At 42.7% G+C, this 19567-nt stretch overlaps 1 protein-coding gene across 1 annotated transcript in view; it reads right to left on the reverse strand.

Moving 5' to 3' along the window:
• Nucleotides 1–19567, reverse strand: part of THBS4 (thrombospondin 4) — a 39542-nt gene that overhangs the window by 184 nt on the left and 19791 nt on the right. Inside the window, exons 8-21 of the mRNA XM_063421887.1 lie at nt 18106–18243; nt 17438–17515; nt 14081–14233; nt 12653–12757; nt 12332–12439; nt 10726–10885; nt 9950–10068; nt 9069–9121; nt 7029–7222; nt 6581–6759; nt 5113–5161; nt 4815–5011; nt 4143–4315; nt 1918–2057 (exon numbers count right to left, since the gene is read on the reverse strand). Of these exons, the coding sequence (XP_063277957.1) occupies nt 1918–2057; nt 4143–4315; nt 4815–5011; nt 5113–5161; nt 6581–6759; nt 7029–7222; nt 9069–9121; nt 9950–10068; nt 10726–10885; nt 12332–12439; nt 12653–12757; nt 14081–14233; nt 17438–17515; nt 18106–18243 (1846 nt within the window). The remainder of the gene's footprint in view (nt 1–1917; nt 2058–4142; nt 4316–4814; nt 5012–5112; nt 5162–6580; nt 6760–7028; nt 7223–9068; nt 9122–9949; nt 10069–10725; nt 10886–12331; nt 12440–12652; nt 12758–14080; nt 14234–17437; nt 17516–18105; nt 18244–19567) is intronic.

Genomic DNA, 19567 nt, shown 5'->3' on the forward strand with positions numbered 1-19567 from the left:
CTGCAAACAGGAAAATATGCAAAAGTTTAGTCTCTTCTGACAAAAATAAGGAGCACTTAAATTACCCACCTACTCTCTTCTTAGGTAACATGCTTCTCTTTTGCTTACATATTAAGAACGAACATGGAATGTTTTCAGTTTCAGCTGTATTACCACTGGAAAATGTGAAGAGGCTCACAAGACACTGAGTGCTACAGTGCCAGCTCACAAAGCTGTATTACCAATCTTCAAACTACGTATCTCCAAAAACTTTGTGGCTAGCACTCTTAAATTTTTATCAATAAAGACTGACCAGAAAGGCAAGAGAAGTGCTTGTCTTGCTCTACATGCCAGACATATTTGTAGTGTCAGTATCTCTTATTTCTCATGTATCCTAATTCCACTTCCCTGCGATGGTTTCCCAGGCCACAAGAAGGGACAAAAAGAATTAGCCCCAGGACCAATAGCAACTGGCAAAAAGACTTGAGACTTGGGCAAGGGAGCTGGAGATGGATCAACGTCAGAAGAACAGCTACAGTTCTTTTTGAAGTGTTATTTGCAGCCTGCCTTTGCCAGATCCCAGAACATTTTATCTGGAGACCCACAGAAAACCAGAGTTAAGCTGTGGCCAGCAATGGAGCCACAGCAACAAAGCTCAACTGCATGACCTCAACTTCACTCTGATTATTTCCACCCTGATGCAGGAGAGCTAGCTCTAAACTCAACAAAAGGATGTGTATAAACACACGCTGTATGTAGAAACAGGGGATAAGTCCTTTGATTTTTGTTGAGCACTTTTGAAACCCTTGAAATTCCTTTAAAGCCTTTTCTGCATAATGTAGGAACTTCTCTGACATGAAAACAGAGATACTGTGGGACTTCAGACTCTTTCTGAGTGGGTTTCATTGACTTCATGTAGCTCCTGCAGCAGCACCACGTGTCTGCTCACTGCCACGTAAGTGTGATTCAGTGGCAGCTTTGATACGTGATGTCTGGGAAACCACAATACTGTTGAAAACAACAAGTAATTTCTATTTGTAAGCACTACTGTCTAGAAGTTTCCTGTTTAACTGTGACCTCCAAGAGCCAGCCTAAGTGTTCCAAGTGTCCAAGTAGCAGAGTCCATCAGCATAACACACCACAGAGTGGCCATGTCCCCTGCAGTCCTGGACTGGGCTTCTTGGATCCACAGAAAGCAGACAAGGAAACTATTCAACCTTGGCTGTTGGAATATTTTCCAAAGGCTGGGTATGGATGTTGAGAGGAGGAGGGGCAGCCCCTTAAGCCCCAGTTCAAGCTACCTGAACTGCTGCTGGGACAGAAATACCCTGAAATGATCAGCTTCTGTGTGAGTGAAGAAAGTTCTGTGCTATATAGCGGATGATCAGGGCTATAGCTGAAAGGAAGCCCAAGAGAAATGAGCCAGCATGCTCCCACAGAATCAGGAGCATTCCTACATGGGAGGAAAGGCATCTTATAATCTTGTCACCCCCCACACAAGACCAGCCAGCAAGTACACAAGTGACAGTGATGCCTAATGCCTGAGCTCACTGGCTTTCCAGGTGTATTTCACCTTGTATGCAGAGCTCAAGGCATCTACATACATGATGACATCAGTGTATTTAGTCTCTGTGTACAGCTCTCACGGCTGATTTTATATAACATTCCTAATTCTCTGATGACAGCTATTCCCCTCAGGTGGCACGTTCTCTGTAGCAGAGTGACTGCTCTGGGAGGAACAGCTGTGAGGTGTTAATTCCTGTCTGGCTGAGCTGCAGTGTGCTGCCGATGTCAGGGGAGGCATTTCACAGCTGTGAATAACTTGTAAAGGAAGGGCAAAGGAAAGAATGCTAAATGGCTTAAATCCAGCAGCCTTACTACTGGTTCTTCATTGTCACTTGCTAGTTGTTAGCTAAAATGGTGTAAGAGCAACATTACCATTGCAGCGATATTTCAGGTTGGACCAAATAATGTTTTCCTGAGAGAAGCAGAAAACTCCAAGCCGTCCTCCACGCATCGTGGTGTCTATAGTTACACCGGAGTCTGCCACTAGGTCAGAGCCTTCATAAAATCTTGCCCTTAATGAAAGCAAACAGAAGTTCTATTAGGTCTTTTCTAAGGCTGCAGCATTCCTGAAAGCAATGTTGTTTTCCATGGAGACTCTATTCTTGGACATGCTATCCCTCCCATGTAGCCCAGGGTGGAAAAAGACTGGAGCAATGCTGCATGCTGGCAAGAGCCAGACAAGGAAGGGGTTTTTGAGGGGTTTCTACACATCCTAAAAAAGCTTTGGAATGTTTTTTTTTTTCCTGTAGTCAGTCCAGCTGAGTGCTTTAGCTCTGGAAATTTTCTACAGTCAACAGTGATAGGAGAATCTGACTAGATCAGCAGAACAAGGCTAGATGGATATTGTCTTGCACAGTTTGAAGTTTGAAGCCAAACTTTTTTTTGTAATAGGAAGTTTCAAACAAACCACTGGGATCTTAAACTTGTCTGTGAAAATGCTTCAAAAATGTGAATATGATTAACTCCAAGAACTGTTTTGCTGACCTAGCATCTTCTTCTTAGACAACCTATCAGCAAATTCCCAAATAGCCACGAGCTTCCCAGTGTGTGCTCTGTACTGAGGGCTTGGGCAGGACCACACTGGAGCCAGCTGAGCTGTTTGTTGCAGCACTGCCCACATCAAGTCCTCAGTGGATGAGCCTGGAGGGCTCTGGTGTGGATGAGGATACTGCTGACACATTTCTGCATACGAGAAAAGAGCAAATGGTGAAAGGAATGAAAGTTACTGTGTCTTTTCATAAAATAAGAGGAAAACCCCAAACCCAAATATGTTATGTTTCTGATTTTATTTACTGATTTGCTGAGGCAGTTCAGAAGTATCTGTGCAATGAATAGAACTTGTTGTCTTGCAAATTTCCCCTCATGGGAGAGGCTGGTTCAAGTGACTTTCCTGGGCTTCCTTGAAGCCTCATAAAACCCTTCCCAGACACACAGTGGTCTGTGGCACAATCTGGCCTCACCAGACTGCAGCGAGAGTGGGCAGAGAGCTGACAGAGGCTCCCTTTAGGCCTGGCCACCTTCAGCTTTAAAGGATCCTGTGACACAGACTGTGCTGCCTTTCCCAGTCACAAGGAGATTATTTAGGCTGGTTGGAGAGACTGCAGCCATTAGGAGATGTTTGCAAATGCAGCAGCTTCACTAACTTCCTGGTCTAAATGTAAGTTGCCATGCAAGATCTGTTCACTACTGCCCTATGGCCAGGGCACAATAATTTACTGTATAAATGTTTTTAATCCATTTAGTGTAAAAGTCGATCATGATCACTCCAATTACCACTGAAGATGATGCTCTGCACCAGAAAAGTGGAATAATTACACCATCAAGTTACTGCATCTCAACTGCAGGGTGGTGATTTTCTTGAAGAAAAGCTGACTTACCCATGTTTCTCTTCTATTATAAGGTTTAAAGGTCCAAGCTGATCATGCCAGGGAAGTTAGTTTTTTGCATTTTAACATCAGCCTTGATCTACAAGTATAATTCTTGCTGATTTTTCTGCTGTATGTCGTAGACTAAAATGTTTCATCTTGAAGGGTGATTTTTTTTATATTATTAGGGGGTTTTACCACAAAAAAACCCAAATAAGAATATATAACAGGGATTACAAAGCTTTGACAAACTTTCTGACTATATGCTGAGTAATCTCAAATCTGTCACATGAGGATAATTACTTGTTAGTTGGAATCACAACTTCTAAGTGGACAACATTTATTGTTATCCTAGAATACATAAACGAACTATCACAGTTCCAACAAAAATATTCTTAAAATATCAAAATTATGAAAATTTGAAATACATTGCTTTTCAGATAAGTTGCCAGCAGTAGCTTGGAAAGCAAGGTATTAATGCCAGAAAAAGAGCTCATCAGGGTAATGCACAGTTAAAAGAGATAGATGATCCATACAAAGAGGTTTAATGAGGAATAGTCTAGGAAAAGAGGTGCAGGCTGAATTCCAAAAGTCTACTTTTTATAAGGTTTCATCAGTACAAAGCCCAGACACAATACAAATTCTTAGGTTAACCTCTGAGTTGGTGTTGAGAAATTACAGTTTAGGCAGACAAGTATCTGTACCCATCTTATTTATCCTTTCCTCTCTTACCTGATATATCCAATCTGAGGTCTGTGCTGCAAGAACCAGCGATAGGAGACTTTGTCTTTCCACCCCACATTTCGGGGGTCCTTCCACAGCAGCCTGACCTGGTCCATGGTGTCCCCTGTGTGCCACAGGGAGTTGCGGAGGTGCTCGCCAGGACCTGTCTTGGATTTCACAGCCTGCAAAAATACAATTTTCCAACACTGACCACAGAGAAAAGTCACTTTCAAGAGCCAACATGTTTTCTTTTTAGTGAGGAGCAGGTCTGCAGAAGCATCCTCTCTGCCGCTAACAGGCCCCTAATTTCTGTTCCACAGCCACTGCCTACATGGGCAAAGCGACCAGCTGGGTACGTGGACAAAGGAAAAGGAGGCAGTCTGACGGGTCAGGGTCAGAGTACAATCACTGCAGAGACTAAATGCTCCAGCTGAATCAGGAACACAAGATGAAGTTCCTTACAAAACAGTGCTATTAAAAGGGCTGTGTGGCAGCTGCCTGTCAACCATTGTGACAGCAGCTGCCAAGAGAGAACAGCAGTCAGGCAGCACAGCTGACACACAGTGCAGTGGCTTGGCTTCTGCATGGCATGATGACCTAGCCCATGGCCAGCATGTGGCAAGGTGGCACAGCAAGCCTGCTGTGAGCACTGTGTCCTTTGTTGGGAGCCACCACCAGTACCTTCAGCTGAATGCCGGGCTCTGCCACAGCTCGGAAGGGAGTCGCTTGCCAGTACGTCTGTTCCGTCTGCTTCCACATCACCACGTAAAAGCTAGAGCTGTCCTGATACCCAAAAATGAAGCCAGCATAGTCGTCATCTGTCACTGTGTTCACGTGAAAAGTGCCCTCAAAGTCAACGCCGTTAAAAGCCGTGTAACCTAAGGGTACACACAAGTTTAAAACAATTCTGCAGCACACACATGTTCATATTCCGTGCATTTTCTGCTGCAAAACTTGAATCTCAGAAGAGGCTACATACCAACAGCAAGGCCAGGATCACTGTTCATAGTCTGCACAATTTCCATCCCCTGGAAGGATAAATTCAGTGTGGTTAGCACGTGTGGCAAGCTGGATTAGCTAAACCTGACAGCCTTTTCTGGTCCCCCTCTAGCACCTCCTTCATCCTTCTCTTCTGTTTGCTCACAACATATCTGTGACGCTTGCAGCTCTGAACTGAAATCAGTGAGAACCTAATCAAATAGTAATGTTTCAGCTGCTTGCATAGCCTGAGTTAGGAAAAATTTGTCAGTTTTCCTAGTGCAGAATTAGTCATACTGGTATTTTGATACTTTCTTTCCCTACCACAATCCTCTGAAAATCTGAATCTGGCCAAAACTGGGTGCAGGGAAAGAGGGAAGAGGGTTGTGGACGGAAGAGAGCTTTTCCTAGGCTTAGCTCATACAGTTAGATCACAGAGTTCAGGATTAAACTGACTGCCAGGACTGGGTTAAGGAAGATGTATGCATCCCAGCTGGCTTGGCAGAGACTTTTGCAATGGGAAAAAACTTCATGCTCCCTGTGACTCATAACACATTAGCCTCCTGAAGGCTAAAATTTCTTAGTGTAAATAAGTTACTGAGTCCATCTAGGAGTACTGCAGTGCTGAATCCAGGTCTGGAGTACCAACACAGGGAGGACATGGACCTGTTGGAGCAAGTCCAGAGGAGGCCACAAAAATGATCAGAGGGATGGAGCACTTCTGCTATGAAGATGGGCTGAGAGAATCAGATTTTTTCAGCCTGGAAAACAGAAGGCTTTGGGGTGACCTAATTGTGGCCTTACAGTACTTGAAGGGAGCCTGCCAGAAAGATGGAGAGGGATATTTTACCAAGAGCGTGGAGTGACAGAACAAGGGGCAATGGATTCAAAGTAAGAGCAAGCAGGTTTAGGTAAGGTATGAGGAAAGAAATTTCTACTGTGAGGGTTGTGAGGCCCTGGAACAGGTTTCCCAGAGAAGCCCCAAACCTGGAAGTGTTCAAGGCTGGCTGGAGCTCTCAGAAACCTGGTCTAGTGATGCGTGTCCCTGCTTATGGCAGGTTGGGGTTGGAATGAGATGAGCTTTGAGGTCTCTTCCAAACCAAACCATCTATGATTCTATGAAATGCTCTGCTACTTAGCATGTCAGACTTTTAAATTATGGTAAGGATTAATGACACTTGTTTGCTACAGAAATATTTCAACAGGGTAACATATCAGCCTTCTGGCAGCAGTGAAATACACCCAGAATAAGTTGGCCAGCATGTAGCTGTTTTAGATTATTAGGAGCAACAATTTTGATAGCTTGGAGGCTATCAAAAGGAAAATTTCTCCATTATTACTCCTGAAAATAGTCTACTAACCAACAGCTTCCATTTTTCATGTCTGCCAGAGGTCCAGCAATTACAGAGCTGATTTTATTGTGGTTTTCAAATGATCTCTCTCAGACAGGTAAGAAAGCGTATTTTTACCTGGTTCAGAACCACCCAGTTGGGATCGATCTGTGCATCCCCCTCTGGGTCCAACACCACGGTCTGATAGGCCCTGAAGTCTGTCAGGGTGATCTCTGCGTTCTCAGGGCACACATCAATCCGATCAATCACTGTGTCCTGGTCAAAGTCAGACTCACAGACATCACCAACTCCATCACCTGAAGGCATCAGAGAAGTAAAAGGAGATTTATGGTGCAGCAAGTAGTCGCATCTGACCCGGCCATGGGATTAGGGTGTCCAAGAAGCAGGCAGAGAGAGCATCAGCCCTGCTGGCTGTAGTGCCTGAGGAAGTGCCTCTGTTTTGGCTAAAGGCCCCTGAGTGCTGCTGTTGTTCCTGGGATGAGTGTATGCATTGGTAACGAGTGTGTGGCATCCTGGTGCACACAGTGTGGAGATGAATGCAGTGGCTCCTGAAGGCCCATCTTACCATTATCATCTTCCTGCCCTGGGTTAGGGACCAGCCTGCAGTTGTCAGGGCCCGGGGGCAAGAGATCAGGAATGCCATCATTATCATCATCCTCATCACACTCATCACCCAGCCCGTCCTTATCTGTGTCCAGCTGGGAGCTGTTAATAACAGTAGGGCAATTGTCTGTGCTGTCCTGGTGCCCGTCACCATCACTGCAAGTACAGAAACAAAAAATAAATGGTAATGCCAGCATCAGCTCCTGCCTCTGCACAGGGAACAGCATGGACACCTGAGGGGGAAACACACCAGTGCCACCTCTGGAGCTGGAAGCAGACCAGTGGGCAACACAACCTGTTGTTGCTCAGGTGGCTGAACTGCAAGGAGAGCAGGAACAAAGAGACTCAGATAGGACAGGGTGGCAGGAAAGCAAAGACCAAGCCAGGAGCTATAAAAACTCCCAGGGAAAAGAAAAATAAGCCTTACATGGTGTGGCTTGTACACACTGGAACCTAAGACTCCAATCAACATTCAGTCCTAAAGGGCATTTGAGGCACATCTAACCAGTGCAGGGTCACCAATCAGGAGGCACTCAGGAGACAGCAACAGCAGGACACGTTGTGTCCCTTGCCTGATGTGCACATGTGTCTTGGTGCTCATGAACATCCAAGTGTGAGTGTGAATAAAACTTTATGAGAGACTCTACATGAGCATCTGAAATCAGACTTATTTAAAAATAAGCTATGTTCTCACCCTCCTGCATAGCAAGTTTTTTGTGGTGGACTTAGCACGGCTACGTTAGTGCTTAGACTCAATGGTATTGAAGGTGTTTTCCAAACTGAGTGATTGCAATCCTGAAGGGGAGATATGCAGTAAGAAATAGAGGAGAAAGTATGTAGTTCCCTGTAGGCACAGGGACACAGATTACAGAAGAGGATTCAAGAAGTTATGGGGTGGCTACATAACTTCTCCATCCCAACTGTTAAGTGCATCCCTGAAAAAAACCTGCCTGAAGTGTGGTGTGTTTTGCATGCATGCCAAAACCAAATTGCTTTCTAGAAATTAGCAGGCATGTTTTCCTTTAGTAGCTTCTTACAAGGACTGTGTATCTACTGCAAGGTTAAGCCTGTTTTACACAGGAAATGCTTGACACACATTAGTGAAGTTTGTGGGGGGAACAAAGTCCTTTTTTTAAAATAGGAAAAAGAACAAAGACATATCATAGTTTAAGAGTAAAATGCTGATGGTCTTGGCAGCTACTGACCCAAGATTGGGAATGATGCCTGCAGAGACATGGAAGGGGGCTCCCTGCAGGTCCCTTTGCAGAGAGCAGCACCCAGCAAGGGCCCTGAGGTGAAAACCTGCAGATGTCTGTGGCTGATGAAATGCTGTGACAGCACAGGATTTATCATTTCCGTTGCCTCTTGTTGTAAGTGAGGTGCCCGTGGGAGGACCTGCCATCCCTTAAGCTGGTTATGCAGAAGCTGTTTCCAGACAAGTGATGCAATTTGTCATGGGATGTGCTCCTGTGAAAGCCCAAGGCATATGGCAGCCACAGACTGAGGATCCTTGCCAGTCTTGCTGTGCCAAAGCAAAGGGGTTGCTCTGCAGGAGTTTTACACTTCATAATAAAATTTTGTTTCTGCAACACTAGGTTTTTAAGGAAAAACACAGAACCCTTACCTGTGAAATTTCTGCTAAGGAAGCAGAGAAATAAAAGAGGAATGAAAGATTAAGAAGAAAAGGAAAGACATTTTCTCACTAAGAAGCTCTGAGCAGTGGTCTGGGTTTTACAGCCTGAGAACTGCTTGAATGTCACTTTCACAGGAACTCAGAGGAAGCCTGTGTGAATGGCTGTAAGGGTGAAGGCTCTGAAAGTGTACTACCACAGGGAAGTGAACAAACAAAGCTAATAAATCCTAACACTGTTTTTGAAATAACATCTCTCTGAAATTAGATCCAGGCTAAGCCTGATGGATTACAGCTCTCCAGGAATCAGCAGCATGCTTCAGCTGAGGACCAGCCTCTCTGGTATACTGTCCTGATAAATAAATAGCATACCTGTCCTGATTGGTATCACAGGAATCTCCAACCAGGTCATTGTCGACATCTGACTGCAAAAGGGAACAGACAAAGTTCCAGTATCAGTGGTCAAGAGCATCTATTTAAACTGCAGGATTAAATCACAACACAACCAAATCAAATACAACTAAAGTAAAAGCATGAAAAGGCACTTGTTTTACAGAATATGCTTTCTCTCTTGCATCATCCGTCTAAACAAACATTCAGTTTTATTAAAAAAAAGATAGTGAATAAACACGGTTAAACTTAAGTGAAGAGTTCAAGCAAGATTCCTTTACAACTGAAAATAAGTATTCCTCATTTCTAGCCAAGGTTTATTTCTTAAGTGTCTTTAAAAATCTGACAGGTTTCTCTATAGTTTCCAATATTTTTCATTAGTCACAGGTGTGAAATCAGAATTCTAACACATGAAAAGTTACAATGACTTCTCACCTAGGAGCACTGGAAGTTTTGATAAATAAGGACACCAGGATTTTTGTCCTGATTAAAGAAATATCAGGCATAACTAAATCACACCCCTGTGTGGAGTCTGGCATTGAACTCTGTGGAGCCCATTCCAGAGCATGGGAGTAGCTTCTACATGCTAGAAGCTGAGGTCCATACATGAGCAGAGGTCCTAACAACATCCCAAACTGTGAGAGTACAACTGGTGCTCCCCTTTCTCACTTCATGAGAGTCAGCAGGTCTGTAAAACTCCCCTGAATACCTAGATACCTACTATATTATATTATCTGGGAAATAACTTTATAATTAGAATATAAACACTGTAGCTGCATGGGTTGCTTCATTCTCTTGCACTTTTGTAGGCCTCAGCAGTCCCTCTCCCTTAACAAGAATAGTTTTTCCTTCTGCAAGCTAACCTGGTTTGGGTTGCTGATTGTAGGGCAGCTGTCACAGGCATCACCAACACCATCATTATCTGTGTCCTCCTGGTCTTCATTGGGGATCCTCTGACAATTATCCAAAAGGTTCTTAACACCTGGAGTAAAGTGGATTGTGTGTTATGGACAATTCCCATATTTGTCCATACTGGACAATATAAACATTAAAACAGTAAAGACACTATTCCTTTTCAGTGACTACTGAATCCTGCAATGAAATTATAAGCCTGCACAATAAATCTTTCTTATGTGTGCATCACTCATTTAATAGTAGTCAAGAACATCTTGCTAAAGCACAGCTGTCTACCACATCACACCCTTTAATTACACAAAATTAACTCTATCCTGTTCCTGTATCACAACTTACAGGATGGGACATTTCATTTTTTAATTACGTTTGAAGGGTTGTGATTTTTTTCAAGCCTCTTACAGCAATGAAAATAATATGTTATATCGCTCTCATACCAGTGACTGACAGCAGCTGGATGCTCTAGAACATTTGTACCTTTAAGGAAAAGCTGAATGATTAACAACCTTATCTTCTACATGAAGCATGTCTTGGTTTCTCCATTACAGTGTACAGTACTTCCAATGCAGGCTAAGAGATGTATTAACTACATTAAAAGGGTTAAACCCACAGGTTTCATGAAGAAAGACTATGTGTTACAGCTGGTGACATGGAATCTCCTAATGTGCATCACACTCTGGACAAATCTGAATGACATCAGAGAAGCTGAAACTGAAAAATCACCAACCATCTCCATCCATGTCATCATCACAAGCATCTCCTTTCCCATCACCATCTGTGTCCCTCTGGTCATTATTCAGGATGTTACGGCAGTTGTCACAAGCATCTCCAAATATATCTTGGTCACTGTTTCTCTGGTTAACATTGGGAACCAAAACACAGTTATCCTGCAAGAGACACAGAATCAGACATCAGTCAGGCCATGAAACTTTAATTTCTACATTAGTTGATTTATAAAACTCTTGTCTTTATTTCTACTTCCAAAACAGCAACAACAACAAACCACACCAAACCAACAAAATAGTGTGAGCAGTTTTGACATTTTTGTCAATATTAGCTCTGGATCAGATTTCACTTGCTCCCTCAAAACTTTGCTTTAAACCACACTGTGGGAACCCTAATCTCAAATACCCAGTACCATAAGGATTTACTTATAACCTTGATTTTCGATTCTCATTTTGCACAGGTGCATGGTCAGGAACCTGTTTGGGTACCTGAGCTTTCTCACATGGTCCTTCTCAAAAACTGCAGTTCAGAGACTGACAGGGTTTGCAGATGCTCTCAGTGAAAGGCCATTGCCCCCTTCTGGTACAGCTGGAAACTGGGGAAAGAACATCTTAATGCAGAAAGGGTTTTGCTTGGTTTTGGTGGGTTTGTTTGTTTGAAGCAAGCTGCTCTTGACTTTTAAAGTCCACCAGAAGGTATACGGAGAAAATTTTATTTCAAAGCAGTACAAAATTTCTACACCTACCCAGCACACCCATGACCTCATCCTATTACCCATAGAGAAAGGCAACAGAGACTAGAAACAATATAGAGACTAGAAATTATATAGAAGTTATTTGACTATGGAGGTGTTGATCCTGCAAATAGATTTACAGTTGTAGGAGGATTTATTTTTTTCATTTTAAAACATTAATAAAAAATAAAATTAGTTGATTTAAACTAGCAGGGAACTCTGAGGCAAAACACCCTGGACAGACCTTCTGTGACTGCTAGTCTGCCCTAGCTCCAGGTGGACATTTTTACTCTGGATAACACGTTCTTATTGACTTGGAAGCACATTAAGCAGTATCAGTTAATCTTAATATAGAACAACAGTGGGCTTGTAAGAATACAGGGTGAAAACAAAACAGCTTTTCCAATCTGGATCTATCCTCTAATATATTCTGGTGTGTGTATCCATGTGGAAACCTCTTCTGCTTTGAGGATACAATTCAAAGCTTTTTCAAGTTATTGGCAAGACACACATTAATTTATGTGGGTTTTGATCCCTAATGAAATGTGTTGTCAGGTCAACCTGCTCTTTAAATAGAAAGATGTTAATGCAAGTCATGTTCCTGAAGGTCATGCTATGGGACAGTGTGACTGAAGGACACAAGCTCTATACACAAAAAGCTCTAGAATTAAATGATGAAAGGTAGTGACAGAGAATACACAGGTAGGATTTAAGGCTGTGTGGTTTAAGTCTTGTACGAATGAGGATTATATAAAAGAGAAAGACAGGATTTAAGGGGCCACTGACAGTGATGGGTATGTAACAATCTCTGGCAAACAGCAGTGAATCAGATTTCAGAATTGCAGCAATGGGAAATCTGATCTACACACAGCACCTGCTCATTGGGAATGCCATCTCCATCTGCATCATCATCACAGGCATCTCCAATCCCATCACCATCAGCATCTTCTTGTCCAGAGTTTGGGACAAACCTGCAATTGTCCTAGACAAAAAAGGAGACAGGTCTGGTGTTCCATAGATAAACTGGATACCTTCATAATGTGAATGACTTTTTCCTATTATTAATTAATTGGCAATTATCAAACTAAATAGAATTCTGAATAAAAGATGAATACATTGAGTCATGTTTCTTACAGTCTTCCTCTTTATCCCTTCATGCTCTGAATTATTATAGAATTGAGAAAACATTTCTTACCTTTCTGCAGTTTTCAGCAGAGCATGAGAGTTCTTCATTAGGATAGCCATCAATGTCAACATCTTTTCCACAAATATAACCATCACCAGCCCAGCCAATGCCACACTATCAATAAAACATCATGGTAGTACTATCAAAAGGTTAATGAGTCACAATAGGAATATTCAAGAAGGAAAACTCACACCAGTCTTGAAAACAGCAGCATATGGAAGTCATGGCCAGATACTGAAGTACAATGAGATACAGAGAGCTTGAAACAAAGGTTTTCTTTCCACATTGAGAGATGCTGCAGTGTATCCAGACGTAGCTAGAAAGAGCTACAACTGGAATGTGTGTCTGCCACACCTAATGATATTCGCTGGAGCTATAGATTTCTTATAGACCCTGGCCAGGAACTAATTTTGGCCTCTCACTGGCTGGTTGAGTAAAAGAAAAGAGGAGACCTAGGCAGAGTATGCACCTAGCATCTTGGCAAAGGGCATGTGGTTAGGTGGGATGACTGTGTTTTGTTCAGTATCTCAAGAACACATCTGCGACTAGAGGAAGTTTTAAGACAAAACTGTGTTGGCAGTTACTAAGTTTGCATCTGCAAAATAAATGCATCTGCACACAAGTTTCTCCTAGCCAACTAAACTATTTACTGTTTCAAACCAACACATTATTTGTGTCAAAGACATATGCAAAGAACTTCAGTCAAAATCTGGTCTTCCCTTAAAACCAGGACTTGCCTACTACAAGTATCTAGGCATCTTCCCATTACAGCATGGACTTAAAATATCCTAGATTATTTATCTTTGAAACAGATGTACTTAAAAATGAGACCAAAGCAAGCACCAGCAAAAGCATGCACTGTATCCAAATTTAGGACACAGGATTAGTCTCCTGCATTCTGTTGCAAGATGGAAAACCTAGATAATACATTTCAGTATACTCTTAGTGTATGTTCATATGCTACTTATGCTCCTCTGCTTCCATAGCTGCTAAGCACAATATGACCCCCCTGTGCCTGGAATCTGTCATGTCACTTTAAAAACATTGTCTCTATCAGCCAGCAAATACAGGCATGTTGGCTGTGCAGAGAGGATCCTCAGCTATGTAGCTGAGCACCAGGAGAGGAATTTGTCCTTACGATGTTTTCTGTGGAGTGACACTTGACAGTCTTTTCTGAGGAGACTACAGAAAGTCTACAAAAGTGATTCCTAAAGATCTGATTTCACAGACACAGTAAATATGATACATGAATATGGCTGCTTTACAGACATGTGGCAAGAACAAAACAAGTGCAAGCCAGTTCTCACAGCTGGTCTTGGCTGGTGCGCCACAATTGGTAAAACATCTGACCGTATAAAATGACCACAAAGCCCTTCTCATTTCCAGCCTAAAAGAGACTGGATTTCACTGTAAAAATGCATGAATTAATGAACTCACAGTACATGTCACCTCTCCTCTCCTCTCCTCAATGCAACGGGCATGGATGCTGCATGGATTGAGGGCTCGACTCCTACAGCTCCGTTCAGCCTGGCATCCTCTGGTTTGGTCTCCAGTATATCCTGGTTTGCACTGGCCACAGTGGTAAGACCCCTGTAAGAACAAAAAGTCACCAGCCAGCCCTTCAATGGTACTTTTTTCCTTTTTAAAGCAAGCACAAGAACAAGATTCAAGTCATACTGTTTATTGTAAGCGTAGTTTTTCATCCACTGAGGCCTCTTGTACTGTGAACAAACTTCATTTTCTACAGGAAAATGATATTTGGCTCCCAGAGTACGTGATGGAAAACACACTCAACTTCTGCCTGTTTAGACCAGTGTTTTGTTAAGCCAGAGAAAAGTCAAAAGCAGCAAAAGCTTCTTATGATGCCTTGTCCTTGCCAGCATCACCCTGCACTGCTTCCAGGAGGCTGAAACTTTGTGCAAAACTCTAAGCAGCAGCTGATGAGTCAGGCTGGATGATCTTATTTCACTGTAAAGCACACCTATCAGTTGTGTAAAGGCAACTGGACACAAATTTTAATCAGAGATAAAAAAGTTCATCATGTCTTTGTCTTATTTTTTAAGCTGAAATGTTTTTAAGCCAATTTGATCCAAATCTTTTTCTTCAGAAAAAGATTCTGTATCTGAATACACAGCCATCCTCATTTACACTGCAGTAAGAACATCCATGTAAGTTTTTGCTACAGTTTACCACGACACATGCCTATATATTTCATATGTATTACTCTCTTGTGTAAACAAACACAAAGGAGCTCAACAAAGGAATCTCATTATATGCTGGGGCATTTATATGAGATATAAAAAGATAAATGCTGATAAAGTGAGGTCTTCTTTAGGCATCCAGTGTGCTTTTGTCTCTGTCTTACATTCTTGTAGACCTGTAACTTAAGACATAAAAGTTAATTGAGAACAATCTTTTTAGCTTATGGAGAGTAATTATTTTTTGACATGTCAAGGGACAGAAATGGGCAGATCTCTGACAAACGTGTGCATTGGTGAAATGGAGGTGCTTCATACAATTTCACTCTTTATGTACAAGTCTGTTGGAAGAACTGTCAGGACTGCTGTAGTCCACCATTGTAGAGAAATCTACTTACTGCTCAGATGGGAATTATTTTCTTTCCCCTATTCCTAACTTCATTACAAATTTTAACTCTGTTTTATCTGCATACTTTCAGGATGAAGATGAAAATAAACAGATGACTGAAGAGTAAAATAACCCCTGGGCCATGCAAATGGTATGGCTTATTTAAAACACACCAGCCTATGCACTTTATCCTAACAGACGGTCGGGTGGTATCTTCTGGAGTCTGCTGAATTTGCTCAGTATATTCTGTCCTATATGAAGCTCTGGTATGCATTAAAATAGCCTCTAAGGCAGCTCTTCCAGACCAGACTGTTTCTGAAGGGATAAGGGATTAGAAACCCCACACTGCTCATTTTGACAGATGGCAGGACACTTGGTGCCTGCCCTCTGCAGCCTGATGGCTTCCCAAAGAGGCTGCATGTCTAGTCATGCAGCAAGATACATGTGACAGCAAATGGTCTAGATATTAAAAAAAGAGATATAAACAGTGAAACAAACAGTGAACAGTCAAAGCAGCCCTAAGAAAACAAGCTTACTCTCAATGAAAGCTACCACTGAACACAGATGGTAGCCTCAACAGTACCTTGCTGCAGAAAGGACCACTTTTACACCTGAAGGATACTTTTAACCTTTCTCCTGCTATGAAGAAAGCCTGTGGCATGCACAGGACAACCAGGGGATAAGGCCCAGCCAGCACAAATTTATGTGAGGCAGGTCCTGCTTGTTCTGTAACAGAGGGACCTGCTCAGTATGTGAGCCTCTGACACCATTTCCCACAGCAATCCCCTGGGGAAACTGGCAGCTGATGGCTTGGACAGATGCCCAAGTGAAAAACTGCCTGGATGGCTGGGCCCAGAGAGTGCTGGTGAGAGGAGTTACATCCAGCTGGTGGCCAGTCACAGATGCTGTTCCCCAAGGCAGCTCCACAGGCTGGGGCAGAGGGGCTGGGAAGGACCTGGGGGTGCTGTGCCAGCAGCTGAACATGAGGCAGCAGTGCCCAGGGGGCCAAGAAGGCCAAGGGCATCCTGGCCTGGATCAGCAGTGGTGTGGCCAGCAGGGCCAGGGCAGGGATTGTCCCCTGTGCTGGCACTGGTGAGGCCACAGCTCGAGTGCTGTGTGCAGGGCTGGGCTCTTCACTATAAGAAAGACACTGAGGTGCTGGAGTGAGTCCAGAGAACAGCAACAAAACTGGTGAAGGGTCTGGAGCACAAGTCCAATGACGAGTGCCCAAGGTAGCTGGGGGTGTTTAAGGTTGGAGAAAAGGAGGCTCAGGGGGGACCTTATCACTCTGCAAGTACCAGGAAGGATGCTACAGGTGGGTAGTGTTCAGTATTTTCTCCCAAGTAAGAGGTGATAGAACAAGAAGAAATGGCCTCAGATCCTCAGGCCCTCTCAGGTCAGGGGAGACTGAGATTGAATATTAGCAATAATTTGTTTACACAAAGGATTGTCAAGCATTGAAACAGGCTGCCCAGGGAAGTGGTAGACTCATTATTCTTGAAAGTGTTCAAAATAGGTGTGGATGTGGCAGCTGGGGAAATGGTGTAGCAGTGGGATTGTTAGTGCTGTGTTAAGAGCTGGACTTGGCCTTAAGGGTCTTTTCTATCATAAATGATCCTAAGATCATGTGATTCTGTGTCCAACTTGCTTCATAGCAATCAAGTGGTTGTATGCCCTTTTTATTGGATCCTAACATCTTTCAAACCATTTTTACTTCTACGCTTGCTCTCCTGGGTTTAATATCTACAGGCATTAACAGTCATGTACCAATTGCAGCTCTCTCTATTTCCATTTATTTAGAGGGATAGCTGCTACTGTATGCATAACTCCTATAAAGAGAGCACCCAGGGGAGTTGCAGTAGTTCTGAGGAGGCAGGAGGAATGGGAAGCAGAGGTTTAATCTTTCAAAGGAGGTTTCTTTCAATAACATACCCATAAAAGCACGTCACTGGATAGTATGGAGAGAAGAGCTTCTGCTCTTCAGAGAAAGTGATAAGGATACAATTCAGATGGATATGCTCATGACAAATCAAGTATTTTTTTTTTATTATTGGCTAGGAAAAGAGGAAATACTTCTTTGATTTATAAGAAGACAAAGAAAAAATTGTATTATTAATTGCTCCTTCATCAGACCCATAAATCCAATTCTAGTCTCACGGAATTTTAAAACAATTGATTTTTTAAAGGCATAAATGAAAAGACGCTTACCAAAGTGTTTATGCAATGGGAATTCGGAACACAGAGTCCAAGTCCTCCATTCTGACATTCATCAATATCTAAGCAGACCTAGCAATAAACCAAATCCACAAATAATAAAAATAATGTCAATTTATTGAGACCGAAGACTGAAGAAACAACACCACAGTTTAGGACCGGAAAAGAGATGTAGTCTCTCCTGAAACTGCTCTCAGAATGTCACAGACATATGCACAGGCTAACTTTCCAAACCCTGAAGAAACAGAAAATTTCAACTGGTCTGGTTCACCCAGAAAAGTTTACACAAAACCTGTGTTCCCATTGCAGGGTGCTTACAGAAATACGCAAAAAAATACAGTATAATAGCCCTTTTTAATAATTTTCTTCCTAGTTCAAAGGCAGTTTCCAAAAATAACAGAGCCCCCTGAAGCTGAGCAGAGATTCTTACAAAGATAATGACATTTTTTCTTGTCTTTATGCCAGTCAAGAGTATTACATTGTTAATACTCCCATTAAATCTATGCAAACACAGTTCAGATTTCTCACTGAAACACTCTGAGCTCTGCCTGACAGCATAAGGCAATTATGGAACGACTGAAAAATAAACACAACGTAATACAGACGCACTGCTAATATACAACCAGCACCTTGGAAGCTGTCATGGAGGTGCTAGAACTCACCTGCTTGTTGCTCTTGGCATAGCTGAGTCCTATCCCCTGCATGGTTTGTCCTGTGTACCCGGGAGGACAGGTCTCACACCGGAACCCGGGAGCCGTGTTCACACATCGCACGCCAGGGAAGCAAGGGTTGTAACGACACTGCAAAGGGAAAACAAACCAAGCACTGTTTGTGCTCCAGTGACATCCCCTGTAACATCCTTCAGTAACATCTGACTGTGTGCAGACCTCTCACCAAAGGCAATGCTACATGCAACACAGGTATGTCCTCTGTTCAGAGAGGGCTGAGAGAGGAAACCGTCTCTGCAGGTATATCTGACCTCAGTAAGTCTTCAGCTAAATTTAAATAACATTTGCAACCTTCCATTACAGCCTGTAGTTTATGTCCTAAACTCTCATCCTGAATCCTTCCTTTAGCTGGGCAGATTCAGATCCCTTGGAGGCTGAAAGGCTCCTGGAAGGGTCCAGACCACAATATCAGGAAAGCCACATAACTCCAAGCCTCCAAACAACACTTCTGATGTGTTTTGTACACACAGAAGTGGCAGCAGCATTTTCCTTCATTTATATTTGGAAAAGCCTCATAGCCAGAAGGAATCCAAACATAAGCCAGATAAGCAGGGATGTGTCAGTGGCATCCACACATTTCTAGACCGGAGGCCCACAGACAATCCCTGGAACTTCTCCCAAAATATCACATGTCCACAAAATCACCCTTGGCCTGAAGGCACTATTCACTTCATTGCCTTATACAGTTTTACAAAACAGCTGTGACCGATTTCACTGATCTTGTGGATTCCAGTTTGGGAAACACATCCTGCATTGCTGTCTATCCAACACCAACACTAGCTGCTAAGTAATGTTTATACCAGTACCAAAAACATCAACATGCTATCCTGCTGCCCAGGGCTCAAAGAAAACAACAAATGAGATGTGCAAGAAAGAAATGCTAAAGGGTTTTTCCTTGAAAAGCCTTTCTTTTCTCCTTCCATCACTAACAGAAAAGCATCTGCAAGATGGAGGGAGAACAAACCTGACAATGTCCACCTACAAGAGTCATACAACTTGTAACAAAACACACACACAAAGCAAGAAAAGGTATGCATAATATCAAGGTATGTTTGACAGAAAGATTTGTTAATAGTATGTCAATAAGTAATATAAGGAGAATGTCAAACCTAGGACAGACATCTTGTGCCTCTTTATTTTGCTGTGGATTCTTTATTGTAAGCAGCAGAGGGCACCCAAATTCCACGGCACACAGAGCAGAGCTGCAGCTCCCAAGACAATGGGCACCAGAATACCAAAGCAATGTCTTCAAACTGGTAATGAATTAGGGACAATGCTGCAGAGATGCTAACAACTTCAGGAAAGATTATGACAGCTCTTAGTGAGGAATCTTCCAGATTTGTCTTTACCAGAGTTTGTACAATAACTTCTTTTAAAATGCCTATTATTAGGAAGT

This window comes from Prinia subflava, chromosome Z (assembly GCF_021018805.1).
Source record: "Prinia subflava isolate CZ2003 ecotype Zambia chromosome Z, Cam_Psub_1.2, whole genome shotgun sequence".
Classification (NCBI taxonomy): domain Eukaryota; kingdom Metazoa; phylum Chordata; class Aves; order Passeriformes; family Cisticolidae; genus Prinia; species Prinia subflava.